General features: G+C 34.3%; 1 protein-coding gene across 6 annotated transcripts in view; it reads right to left on the minus strand.

Moving 5' to 3' along the window:
• The window catches only part of SGCG (sarcoglycan gamma), a 106,952-nt gene that overhangs the window by 50,647 nt on the left and 41,317 nt on the right, over window positions 1–14,988 (minus strand). For 3 of the 6 annotated variants that reach the window (XM_039718765.1, XM_039718760.1, XM_039718761.1), the window contains one exon: window positions 4,255–4,452. In XM_039718765.1, the coding sequence (XP_039574699.1) occupies window positions 4,255–4,449 (195 nt within the window). In that variant the 5' untranslated portion in view covers window positions 4,450–4,452. Of the gene's footprint in view, window positions 1–4,254; window positions 4,453–13,433; window positions 13,516–14,988 lie in introns of all 6 variants that reach the window. The other 3 variants (XM_039718764.1, XM_039718763.1, XM_039718762.1) reach the window with 2 other exon arrangements.

Here is a 14,988-nt window from a genome sequence, read left to right on the forward strand (position 1 = left end):
CCATCATCTATAATTTCAGACATTTTATCATAAAATGGCAATCAGATTGGTCGGGCGTGGCCCAAACCCATGGCCCCTTTTTCTAAAGACAAGTGCAACACTTGCATTCCACCAGCCATTAAGGAACTCCTCAGTCTCCAAAATCTTACAAACACTGTAGAGGTGACTCTGCAGATGGTGTGCACCAATGGATGCACACCATCTTGTTGCCATTTACCCTTTGTAATTCTTAACTAAAGCTGGGCTTTGGTGTTCTTGACACAGAAAGTCTGACATATTTCCTGGCCCAGACATTGTTTAGAAATTTCTTCTTTGTAGCCTTTATCTGCTTCCAACTCTTCTATACTGCTTTTTCATTGACGCTCCATCGCAGGTAACCCGCCCAGATAAGCCCGGATATTTATCTAAGTAAGTATCAGGACTGATCCTTCCTACCTTTGGAGGATACAGTCCTTAAACTTGATCAAGCTTTTCTGGGTAACTTTCAGATCCATCTCCCATGGGATCCTGTGAGTAGCAGATCCAGCTGTGTGCCACCTTTAATTGTCCTCTTCAGAAGTTGTTGCTGACACCCTCTAGGAATCTTCACTGCTTCCATCCTGCTGCACTTATCAGCAAATATCAGAGACATGGAAGGTCCTCTCTTTCAGATCTAATGGATCCTTCAGAACTGTCCACAGGACTTCTGACATCCTTGCAGCCTTAAACCCCTAATCTTAGACTAAGATTCTTAGTCTTCTAAACTCTTAAAACTAGCAGTCCCCTTTAGTGCTCAGAAAGCCTCATTATGTTAAAACAGAATCTGAAATTTCCATTACATGCAAAATGTGATGTGTTGTCCAGGGGAAAAAACCCAACTCTTTTTAAAACTGATTTTCATGCACAAATAATGGTATTTTTAAAATTACTCTATTTCACCATATTCACCAAACTCAAGGCATAATTATTTTAATGTCTTCTCTGAAACAGCTGAATAGAATGAATTCACGGGTTCCTTTGCTTATTCTTACACAAAAACTTGAGACCCTGTCACTGAACTCCAAGAGAGAAAAGGAAAAAAAAATAGTAAGACACAGCTGGTACCTTTAAATTAATGTGCACTATTTGGAGATGCCCATATATTTTTTTAATTGGGCAGCAAGAGAAAAGAATTCTCTGTTCAGGTTGTTCTCTTTTAGTCTAGCTTTTATGAAATGAAATGAAGTGAAATGAAATGAAACAATGAAATTCTGTGCAATTTAGTCATCTACATTTGATGCCAAAGGCCTCTCAAACAATAGAGCTTAGAAAAGTTTCTGTCTTTCATCATTCCAAACTCGTAAAAGAACAAACTCTATTCATCTTGCAGCATATCTATGTCTGGTTCATGTTCTCCTTTATCAGCTTAGCTTCTTTGCTAGTATTTATCACACTGTCTGGTTTTATGGGGGTTAAGGCAGGACATGCATGAATTAATTCCATGCCAGAGCTTCTTCAAACTCTCTTCATAATTTCATTATTATTTTAATCTGGATCTCTGAATAGACATAGCATGTGATTTTTGTATACTGCAAGTTATTACTTAATGAAAAAGTCAAGGATGCTTTATAGAAAAAGAGAACACTTTTTGTACAACTAAAGAAACTTTGATGTCTAAATAACCAGTTTGTCAGCTCTGAGTGGGCTTATGAAAGGGTTGTGCTATAGAACCATGTCAGTCAATCACTAAAGCACCAAAGCCCCTATTATTGAAAAACTGTTTTCCTTATAAAATTATATACTGCAGTCATCTTATGCTTAAACTTTTGCTTCAGCATAAACTCTCTTCAGGACTCTTCTATATAAATATATTTTAAAATGTTTGCAACATTTTTTTCTAAATATGTTTATCAGCCTTAGTGAAAATACAATTTGTTTCTTGTATTATTTTACAGAGAAAAAAGCTGTTAATATCTTATTAGCTATCAATATTTAAATATTGTTAAAGGTGATATTTTTAAGAGTGATCTTAAAGATTTTTTTTAAAACTAGGACCAAATGCTCTTAAAGTATTAGCTAAAAATACAATATCTATTATGAATATTAAACATAGTCCTATAATGGCTGCATAGTAGACCTATAATACATTTAATAAATATAACTGTTATCACATTTTACAGATTAATATTTGCTAAATAACTAATGATTGCATAGGATAATATTTCACAATTACTGTTAAACTCTTCCCAATCATGGGAATGCTTAATTGGGTAAGTGTGATATACATCAATCAACTCACTTCCTAAACAACAAATACTTTTCAAGCTTGGAAATCTAATTCCGACACGATACTGATATTTCTCTTTTCAAACAACAACAAAATACTTGGAGGAATAAATGTTTAATTTCATCATGAAAAGGGTTTTATGATAGCATTGGTTATTTCTTATAACTGTTACACTAATTCTTCTTCTTGTTTCCTTTGACACAAGAAAGAACTGTGATGCTTCAATTATATACTTCCAGACTTTGAATATGCACTAAACATCCTTCTCAGACTCAGTGGCTAGCAGTGCTTCTCTGTGATTCTCTAAGTGGTATTTCTGCTATCCTCAGAGTTACTTCTTGTCTTGAGAGATGTAGTCTATTAAAAGTCTACTAAAACAACACCCAGTAAAAGAAGTTCTCTCCTCTTAACAACATCACATGTACTTTTGCTGAGGATTGTGACATACGTGTGCACTTTGCACAAATGTATTTACAGTTGATATTTATCTGAATTTCAGTACTTCCCTATTATTAAATTATCCAAATTAATGAAGGCGTTACAGTTAAGTCATATCCAATTGGGCACAGCAAGCATACAGATTCTTTAACACAGAATTAGGAAATTCCTTGTAATTGCAGCATTCACAGCCCTTTCACTCTGTGAAAGGATGTAAACCTGCACTGCTAGAGCTGTTACTCCACTGCTCTTGTTGCAAAAGCAGGACACTGTCCCTCAGCAGATCAAGACATTTGGTACCTTCCACACAGGAACTACAAGGAGATGGGCATTCCTCTAAGAAGACTTTCTAATGTTATTTTTGTTTAGTCCTCCTGGTATCAGAGAAGAAATACCCAGGTTCATATGTAGAAATCAAATCAACATAAAATATTTTTTAAAACTCCGTAAAAATAGAACCCTGAGCCACACAGAAAACAATTATAAGTTTTTCATGTTCTCTGTGATTTATGACATGCAGGCACTAAAAGCTTATCTTCCATGTGAGCTGCGTAAGAGAAAAATTATATGTGATCTAAGATGTTTTGCACTGTAATCTGTATGACAGTAACAGTGCTGTAAAGAGTTCATGTAGGGGAAGACCATTCACAGGAATTCAAGCACAAAAAACTGTATTAGTAAGTAGGACTGAAAATTAGCATACTTTCTTTTTAGTGAGCATAGAAATATTTATATTAAGATAAAGTGGTCTTCACTTAGTGACAGAGGAGTAATAACAATAGATAACAGAAAGATAACTTTCTTCAGTAGCCAGGGCAGAGCTGTAGAAATTTATTATTATGGTTTTTCTTGTAACAAGTCTAGTCAAATAATTTGTGTGTCACAACTGCATGTTAGGAGCAAATTAGCTTAGCTTCAATATTCACTGATGCATTTTATTACATTCTGACTAAAGCTGTATCTTGCAGACTTCTGCAACTTACCTTTTAATCTATTACATGCAAAATTCCATTATAAATATTAAAATATATATCACAGTAGAAAGTTATTAAATTTATTTCTGAATTATATAGCTGCTTAGCCTCAAGCATGAAGTAGTGATAATTACCTCTGAGCTGTAATTAATTGGGCAAACAAATTGCTAAATTTTAGATGCTGATAAATAGGAGAAAGAAGCTAAAAAACCACAGCAACTGTCAGCAATATTTTAACCAAGGAATTCTGTATGAGATAAAATTACAGCAAATACATTTATAAAATATCAACTAAACAGAGATTATGAGACAACAGTAAAATAAATTCTCATAGAATTATTAGAATTCACTGCAGTCTAAAGCATCAACAACCTCAGTATTTCAAAAATTATTACTAATGCAGAAATTACATATGAGGAAGTACATTCAAAGACAGATTTTTCTAACACACATTCAGCCAAAGTACAAACTGCAGCTGAGAAGAAAGAAAAAAAGAACCATCCATTACCTACAGAGGAGCTGGTTTACATACAAAGTAAGTGAAGGGGTGAGGCAGGGAAGAGAAGTCAAGAATGGAAAATTAAAGAGGACACTTACTGGGGAAAACCACATCACTTTAAGAATCCAAATTGTCAAAGAAAAATTCACAACTAGGATGATAAGCAGGAGGAGAACAAACAGGTAGAGACAACGCTTTCTCCAGCCATAAATTCCAATTTTGTAGATATATTCATTCTTCGGCCTCTCAAGGCTCGTGCCTGGTGTCGTTGTCATATATTGTTCACGTACCATCTGCTATTAAAGAAAAAAAAGAAAGGGAACTGCTTAGTTGCTTAATTTAAGCAACAATATTTATATAAAACTCTAAGGAAAATACAAAGATATAATTGTAATAGCTAGGAACTAGAAACTCTTATGAAGTTTTACCTGGAAAGCATTTTTATCCCGTCCTTTTCATCTTACATCTTAGTTTTTGATACACTCAATGTGATGTTTTAATATATGAACTGCATTAACTGCTGCTTCCAAGAGGCTTAAATTTATTTCATCCTATAAAGAGTGGCAAAATTTTCCACCCATTTGTCATAATATTTTAATTCTCCCATCATAAAATCTTTCATGGGATCATATCATAATCTACAGCTCACAAGTATGTATCAGTTGGAATGCCAATATATATTAGGCTTCAGAGTATGTACGTAAAGAAATTAAATTATTCTTTATGATGTTCAGGAAAGAATGATTTCTCAATTAATCAGATATGCATATTTAAAGATATACCAACATTAAAAACATTGCCTAGTGGGTTTAAACAACTTCACTTTTATACTATAGTTCTTAAAGAAACATTGTTTGAATTTAAAGGAATCATACAAGGCTGCACTTAAAACTTGAGAATATTCACTAACTTCCACTTCTACTGCACAGAAACCACCAACAATTCAAACCACTCATTAAAGATTACAATTTTGGCCAAAAGAATAAAAAACACAGCAGCTGAAGCTGCATATCAAGAACAATAGTGGGCAATATGTGCCTCATTCACACTGAGATAAAGCAAAAATCCCCAACACAATCATGGATGGCAGAAACAAAATAGGTGTTGTAAATTGAAGCCCTTCCCATGAACCAGGAATGTCCACAGGCATCTTACATCCAAAAAAGTGGTCCACTTTCTTATAATATAATGCTCCCAAATGAGAGTGCCTTCAGAAAGGTTTCACACAGGGTCTACTCTCAATTCTGAATTTCCTCCCATCAATGAGATCACCATGCTCACCATGCTGCTCACACAGCTGTCAAAACATGATCAAAAGACATCCTTGCCTCTATTCAAGTTTCCTGCAGAGCCATCCTGTGTCTGTAACATGCTTGTGTCTCTCAGTTCTAACCCTCATTGTTAGAAATATGTTATTTTTTTTCTTTATGTCATCCTTCCTTTCCTTTCTTCGTAGCAGGACAGAGAATGCCATATAAGTTTACAACTGAACAGAAGCCTATGCATTTGTCCCTTGTATATATGCAGTAGTCATCTTATTTCTGCACTTCTACCAAAAGAATTTCTTGGTTTTTTATATTCAAAAAATGAGACCAAATAATTGGCAGTTCATAATGCAATTTTACATAGAGACATTATGGTATAATATTACAAATTTTTTTCTGCTATCAGTCTCAGTTGCTCATAGACTATGTATATAAATATTTTCATTGCTGAAAATAGTATAACAATTTATTACTGAGGAATTATAGATTCTGAAATAACTTGGCTTAATCTTAGTGCAAAACATCTACAAGATTTACAAGATGTTACATAATATTCACCAGATGAACTATGTTTGTTTAAAGATATCAGATTATGTATTTTAGTTCTGTGTATTACTCAAGCACATATACTCATTAGAGAATGCTATTTAAGTTGATACTATTTTTTTCTATTTTCCACCTAATTATTGTATAGTAAACCATAGAGTTTGCCCCTTATCTGAAATATCTGTTACTGTGTGCTGCCATAAGATAATGGTAACATTTATACATACAATGGATTCCATAAGATGCTTAAAAAAACCTTCACCCTTACTTCCATACAGATTTCTTCTCAACACATAACTTACAGAACAGGATGCAGAACTTGTATCTGGTAACAACCAGGGACAAACTTTGAGAAATAAGCTGGGCAGTTAAAGAGTTAATTAATTGTAACATCTTCATGGTCTTATGCAGCCTCATTACAGTGGTCTCTGAGGCTGGAATTCATCTCACAAAGTTAGATACGAACAATTTAGCCCCAAATATCTGAGCCAGTCAACCTGGACTCCCTTTATGGTTAATGGAGATAGGTCTCCTTGCTGGGAATTATTCAGCTGACTCATGTTAGATGTGAATTTCAGACATCCAACGGACTGCTTAACTTCTCTCCATTAAAAGAGAGAGAGCCTGTGATGACTTTCTTATATGTGTATGCCTGTATGTTGTAGACATTTCTACCAGAATGATTTCCAAAAGCATGTAATTTAACTAGAAGATAGGACTTTTCTCATTCCTGTTCTTCTCTGTTCTATTTTTAGCCAGTTGTAAAATGTTTATTTAGTGAGTTGAGTGTTTTATATATAATGTATTATGTACTGCTGTTTAATGAGGTGAGGTCAAAATCCATTATGCATTTCAGCAAAAAGCCTAGGAGTTTTGTGATTGTTTTCAGCCCTTCAGAAATTCCACAAGGGACATCTCCTAGCACAGCATTGTTCCCTGCATGGAGAATTTTTTCCCGACAGAAAACAGTTCTATTGTTTCTGAGCATTATTAATACTGCCAAAAATTGCTTTGGTCATAGTAAATAGGCAGTGCTTGCCTAAACAACTGAATGCTTTGAGAAGGATTAAGTGTTTCTCCTCAACATAATATTTCATGATTTTTAAGAGATTTAGTATCCTACTATTATATAAGTATAGCGGAAATCCTTTCAGAACTGATACTGTTAGGCTGTTTCTTTTGGGAAAATCAACTTTCCATATTACTGACTTGTATGTTCATGAGCTGAAATCACACAGGAAAATAATCTCCAACCTAACCGGAGAAGTCAGAAAGAAATCTTTTTGTAGGTCTGGGATGTTTTATAAAGGTGAGCTGAAAGGAAAGCCTTAGATAGGCAGACCTCATAGTTGTGTTGTGAAGTCAGCCAAGGTTCAAGATTGACTCATAGAAGAACAAAAGCAGGTATTTAGTACTATAATGAGAAACGTGATTTCTAAGTGGAATAACCATGAAACTGGTTGTGCAGGAGCATTCTAAACAGGCACTAAAAAGGAAGTGGTGACTGAAGACATCCGGATGTACACAAGTTAGTTGTGTTAGGAGAAGCAAGAAACCTGAAGAATGCACAATGACTTGGGTAAATGTTATCTTTTTTCTGTTAACTGTTTTACAAGGAAGCAGCACACAGTGACTAAGAGTAAGAAATACTGGCAACCCACAGGGCAGGTAAAATGGCAATTGAGCTTCAGAATGAAAATTCTTACATCTTTCAAATGGAACGTGAAAACATCTTATTTTCATCAGGTCAGCCGTACCACAATAAAAAAGCTACTACAAATAAACTACTTAATTGGAAGTGGAATTTCTTGGTGTTTCTATTCAACAACCAACACAATCAAAAATCCATATGGATTTTTGTAATTTGGCCATAATTCATGGGATCAAGCTCTATCACAACAGTTTGTTATTTAGAAGTATTTTCTAGTTGTTGACATCTATTTTACTGGGATCCATTTAAATCCAATTACTTCTTGCCTATTTGCTGCTTTAAACCAGATACTGAATGCTAATTAGCTGCCAGAAGACTTTTCACAGATTTTAAATGATAGATCAAACTTGTGAACAACCAGTAACACTGCAGACTTTCGACCTCATGAGATTTCCCATGTGTTTAGACATTGTATGGGTTGCATGTAAGGCATGACATTCATGCCTGTAATAATACATATGAGCTACCCGTGAAAGACCTGTACGCTCTTCACACTTAAAATTGTCCTCTAAAAATATATAACCATAACATAACATTTCCCTGGCTCTAATGCACCTTTTTTGATGCAAGACTTAGAAACTGGTCTCTGTCATTTGAGAGATTCTAAAGTCTAGGAGATTTTTATATTAATATTGCTTAATGAAAGACTTTGAAAAACTGTTACAAATGTTACTGTTGGACTGAAGTTAGTTTGGGCATCAAGTTCAAAAACCTATTCTGACAGCTCTGAAATATTCACTTAAGACAGCTATGTTTTTAAAAAGTAATTTGAAAACTTATCCTTTAGCCTGCTTAGAAAAGCAAGCCTGAGTAAAAGCATGATATTTGTACTATTTTCAGGAATGACTTATCTGTAGGGAATACTGTAGACAGTATTGAAAAAAATACAATAAAATAACTAATCTCAGTATATTTCAATTGTAAAAATATATTTTCATTGTTTTTGTTCATAAACGGCTGTTATTGTCATGTAAATAAAATTCCCCTTTACACATAGCTCTGAACTGTGTTACTCATGTACTTTGTCATGTTGTCATAAAGCAACTGATAGTATACAATTAGAAAACAATTTAAATACAGAACTACTTAGTTGATTAATACTCATAACCAGTGGTAATTCCATTAATAATTATCTAATTATTCACATTTTATATTTTCAGCAAAAAGCTTTTTTGCAGCATCAAGAAGGAGACATTGTTGAAGTGGTGTGTCCAGGACCCTGATGTTTTTATATACCCCAGTAGGTCATTGCCAGGGGTGGGGGAGAAGGGACTCAGGCTTCTGAGGAAAAGGGCATTCCCTTCAGTGGAAAAACACACGTTCAGGAAGAACTGATTGGTATTTTTTATTGTCGCAGGCTTTCCATGCAAGTAATTTCTTTGTGCTATACCTTCTTTTGTTAATGTTGTTGCTTTTACTGTTCTTTTTCTTATCTTATTGCTGTTTCCAGCAAACTGTTCTTATCTCAACCCATGATCCTTGTCTTTTGTGCTTCCACTTGGAGGGGAAGGGGAGCAAGTGGCAGCATGGTTTTGATAGGAATACTGAATTGGAGAACACCCACCATCCCTAAACCATGACATTACTTTACATGAAGTATATTCATTTACATACAAGAAAATTCACAGTAGGTGTGGGCATGAAAGAGGTGATAGTGCTAAACAAACACACTACAGTGAAAAGACCATTTCAATGTCTTTAAATTCTTGTGCCATTGTATACAAACTGAAAACTGAAATTAAACAACCTGTCAGCTGAAGAAAGTGAGAACTACTTTTACGATCTGCATACAGTAGCTTCATGAAATATTATATTCTCTTTTTGTGTGTGTTGTATTGGCCTAAGTGGGTATTATTATAGTATGAACATCAGAAGTACACCGAGGCTTCACACTTTAGTGCATTCAGGCATGCACACTTTTGTCTTTGTGAACACAGAAGCAGGTCAATGATTAACCAACAGCAAAGAGGTGCTGTTGGAGTATCTTTCTGAAAGATGAAAAACAGTTTAGGCAATCCTGTTGTTCAGAGAAAAAGAAAAGAAACCTTTAGAATCCACGTGGAAAAGCTTTTAGAAAAAAAAACCCAGAAAGACAGGGAAAAATCAATCTCTCGTGATTAGGTGAAAATTGTATAATTACTTTCAGCCCTTCCATCATATTGTATTTAATCTTGCCCAACCTTGCTTTGTTGAAATTTTTGTGTTATCTAGCATATTACAGATTGAATTGTAAACTAGTGTCATCAGCTGAAAAGAGTTGGATCCCTGCAGTGTAATTTGTGGAAACCAGTGAAGAAATTTATATGGCCTAGTTAACTGTTTGCATACTGCAAATGCACATTTGCATAATAACTATGACATGGTCACAATTAACAGCTTTGCACATTTTTAAGTAGAGCTGAAAGGCAGTCTCTGACAGCAAAAGATTATATTAATGACATAATTACTAATAATATATAAATATATGCACAATGCTATTAGAACGTATTATAATTACTAATATAATCTTTATAAAATATTCTTTGTCTAATATGTCTACTCTTGAACCTCATTTACAGCAATTATTTTTAAGGCTTATTTTCTGTCTTTCAATTATATTTGTTTTCCTCCTTTGAAGATGCCAAAAAAATAAATCAGATAAGAAAAAAAAAATCATGTTACTCCCACCAGAATTAGAAGACCACACAAAAATATTACACAGACTTTTTTGTAAATAGTTTTAAATTTTTACATATTTTATGAACATTTGAAGAAGTAGCTAATTTGTGGTATCTCTCCTGTCTCTTATGTAAAATGCCTGAAATTGTTTTAATTAAAAAAAATAAAGAACCTTCTCTCTCTGAAATTCAGCCACTATTACAGCTAAGTGACCTTGAGTATCATCATATGAAAGGAAAATAAAAATCTCACAATTATTACTTTTCAGGTTTTTCAACGTATTTGTTACTCTGTCTTCGTAGCCAAACAAAACCACAAAGAACTTGGAATAACTGACGTAGAAATGACTGAATGATGACACGGGTGAGGCTACTGTTTAAACACTGTGGAGCTCTCATTACTATTACAGATTTTAGAAATAATCCTTTAAGAAGAGAGAAAAGAACAGTCTGTACAGACACTGTTTTCACTTAACAATTAGAGACTGAGAACAATTAATGGTGTTAAGATCATTTAAATGTTTCCTTACTTACTGTTCTTTGCGTAATGAACTTTCATAGTTCCAGTGTGTAAAACCTTGTCTTGTCCTGTTGAATGTCATTCAGTGTTTTTCAATAGAGTTTATTACCACAAAGACATTTTAAAACAACAAATCTGCAACAGGTAACTCATCTCCTCTTACTAGTACAGTTTTTATTCTCCAACCCCTTTCAGAAGAAGGTATCTCATGGGCCTTGACTAGAGGATAAAAATGCAATAGTGAACAATTTGCTTTACTGAACGTAATTGTGAAATAAATTTTACCCTCTAAAGTCCAATACACTTTTCCCCCATACTAGGTGCTCTTCAACATGATTAATTTTTTCCTTGAAGGACCACAAGTACACCAGATACATAACGTACTGCCATGAATGTCAGAACAAAGTCATTGTAGTCTTCTGGCTGTGAGGTTTCTTTCTCTGAAGCACAAGCCAGAGTAGATTCATTCCCCTAGACCCCTCTTTTTCTTTAATTGTGCATGTAAGAAGGTGTTTATAACTAGGCTAGGTATGAACTTTAACTGCCTGTGTTTGTATGCAAGTCTTTAAACATGTAGCGTGAGATCTGTGGCACTTCTCTTGAGACTAGTGGAAGAAAGGAAAATGTTTATGTGCAAGGAATGCTGAGAGCCACCTTGTTCTTATGGAAAGGCTAGGAGAATCACCCTTCTTTGTCTTCTTATAGTTTAATAAAAACCATGTCTTTATGAAAAATAAGAACAATGCGCATTTAGTCTCCTGTATAAAGGGCTGTGTCACTAAGAAGGACAAAATAAAATTCAACACGTCTTGAACATTTAATACATTTTCCAATTCTAATTTATAAAATGATAGTTTGAAAGAATTATAAAATTACTTAACACTGCATCCTCTCTTATTCTGATCATTTGATCCTTCCAGGTGTCAAAGGGCTTTTCTTCAGGTGAAAGTGGAATGTTTCCCTTGGGGTTGTCATTCCTTGCAAGTAATAAAGGTTTACAAAGCAATGCACATATAATCTGACACTTCAAGGAGAAAATGAAGAGAAGGTGGCTGTCAAATTTACAGAACTTTTGCTATAATCTACCACAGGTAGTTTTTGTTCACTACCATTTTAGTTCTTTCGTTCAGTGACAGCTAAATGATTTCCTTATTCAGAAGGGATGTGCACTGTATGCAGATAAAGCCTTTCCATTTAGTCCTTGTTATATTTAATTACTGTAAAAGTCTGCCATTGAATTCTGAAGGTCATTAGCAAGTAACTTGGTGACTAAATTCTGAATAAAACATCAAATTATAGAATTTTGTAAAACTTCATATACACAAAATCTAATACCAAACAAAGACGTGACGGCTACAGACGACAGCACAAAAAATGTGTTATCTTATGTGATCTATCCCAGACATCCAATATTTTATTATTAATAAAAAAATTTAATTAAGTCAGGCAAGACAAAAGTCAGTTGACATCAGAAGTTAAACATCACAATTAAACCCACATATTTACTCAGACCAAGACTTAGCTACATCTTCCTGTGTATCTACCTACCCAAGGAAGTCAATCATACTTGAGGAAATTAGAAAGATTATAAAATCCTTCTGTGGAGAACAAGAATGCCATGTGTTATACAATTTCAAATAATCTTCTTAGAGAAAACTTATTGCTTTTATAAAAGGGTATAATTCCTCATTTGAAATATAAAATGTTTTATCAGCTTGTACAGAAGAAGTGAACTGTTTTGCACCAGTGCTACAGGGCTTTATAACTAAAATGTATGTTTTTACTTAGATTTGCATGTGGGGCACAAAAGATGTCATTATAGCTGAAAAAAATCTGGAATGTGCACTGATATTTACAGATTAATTTTTCTTAATTCCCTGCTATAGCCTTTTCAATAACAACTCCAAATGGTAAATTATTTTAAATTTTTAGCAAAGATAAAACATATTGTGCTCTTTAGAGATATATTTCTGTTTTGTATTAGAAATTTGAAGACTGGCAAATGAAGACACTTAATGAAATTAAAATTTTTACTCTTGATACCATATTTTTATACCACAAGCTGTTGTGCCTGCAAAAGCAATACATCCAGACGTGCCAGAAAGTGCTGGACAGAAAATGACATGTGAGTCTGTTGTTCATTTCCACGACTGCTCTACAGGAGCATTCTTGTATTCTGAATTGTATATTAAACTCTCTACTGTCCTCCAGAGAAAAACTCTTTCACTTAGATTTACAATATCATCGGCAAGTGCAGAAAATCACAGCATTTGAGAGACAGCTACAGAAAATATGTGTTTTTAAGACATTGCCTTTGCTCTTTAAGAAAAACTGTTTTTTACATTGTATTACAATGGACTATGGAGATGTCCACAACACCTTTGGAAGTTGTAAGCTTATCGGAATTATTCTGTTCAATGGCTGTGACTTAAAACATTCTTCCCCAATTGCTTGCAAACATCTGATAGTCTCTGTTCGCTTACTCTACAATTTACTTATTCATAAGTGACTTTTCCTTCACAATCCCTTTATAACCATTTCCAAACACAACAAAGGTTACATTTTGGCTTTAACTTACATTATTGCTCTTTTGTTTATTCAAAAGATGAAGATAGGGATAATCTGCCTGGGAGTATTCTCTGACAGTGACAAAATTCCTCCTGTTTGAACAGAAAATTAATAGGAATTGCATAATATTTGAAGATTTATGTCTGTTTCTCATCACTATTCTACTCTGTACTCAAGCTCTTGGAAGAATGGACAGTGGGGATGTATTGTAGTAGTAAAGCTAAAACCATGCAGTTAGCAATACCTAAATATATTAGAAGTTCTTGGGGCTGAAAATTAAGATGAAGACATGTCTGGTGCTATCTTGCTTCTTTTACCAGAAAAGTAAAACTTTTTGCCTTCTGAACATGACTGAGCAACATCTGGTCCTGATGACAGAAAACTAATTATTATCAATTGTATTGATTTGTCCCAAAATATCTTCTAATGATTTTTTTATCAATTGGGACATTTCTTCAAAGCCATCCTCCAGAATGAAAAGTTATATAGAGAAGTTTCCCAGATCTCCTCAGTGGGGAACATTGATGTTAACTCCTTTAGGATTTTCTTTTTGATAACTTTGTTCAAGCACTCAAAATACAAATCTTCAGTGTCTATCCAGTACTCAAATGTATAGTATGGATATTCAAAAACAAATACAAGTCAATTAAAAAAAAACCCTATCCCACAAAGGAACTGAATGAATACTTCTGACAGCATGAACACACCTCCAAATACTCTTTGTAAAGTGTCAGGTTAGACAGTTCCAGCATCAATCACCAAAAATATTATTCACTGTATTTAACAATTTTTAACACCAATGGTAAATGATTGTTAGAAGTTATCCAACGCTGCACATCTTCTTTGTAGGAAGGCATTCAAGTCTACCTTCTCTGGCCATTTTGTTAAAATCCATGGAGGAAAAAAAACAACCACTATCAAGACAGTGATTCACATATGTCTAGGTATATACAAAGTCCTTCAGGAAGTAGCACAAAGCATGGTTTCTGTCTCTGTGGTCTAAATACTAATTTAACACCTACCAAAGTTGACTGGTGATACCTCAGAGTGTCGCAACACAGCAATTGTTATATATTACAAAAAGCCACAAGACATGAGGGATTGGTCCTCACTACCTCTGATCATGAAGCAGGCCACAGATGGTGCTTGAACATACAGGACATCTGTTATGAACACAGCAATAATATTCTGAAACAAATTCAGGATTTGTGTTGGGAGATAACTGCTTCATCTGGGAAGAGTGCTGAGAAGGGGAAAACTCAAAGCCCAGTTTGTGCCCATCACTTAAATTAGCAGCAAAGATGAAACTAAAGTTAGTAGCAAAGTACAGAAGGAATCAAAAGAGATTAGGGTACAAGACCTTTGTGTGTTGCTGTTGCTTTCAATTGTGTCAAAGAATCCTTTAAAAGCACCAAAGAAACGGTGAAAGCTTAATTAACAATTTGTACTATAACCAGAAGTAGTGATGAGGCCTAATTCTGTACAGATTTTTTAGTTTGGTCAAGCACCCACATCAACACAGTGATCTCGTTACTTTTACTCTATCCATGTGCTTTATAAAAATT

This window comes from Passer montanus, unplaced genomic scaffold, assembly GCF_014805655.1.
Source record: "Passer montanus isolate IOZ18808 unplaced genomic scaffold, ASM1480565v1 scaffold4, whole genome shotgun sequence".
Classification (NCBI taxonomy): Eukaryota; Metazoa; Chordata; class Aves; order Passeriformes; family Passeridae; genus Passer; species Passer montanus.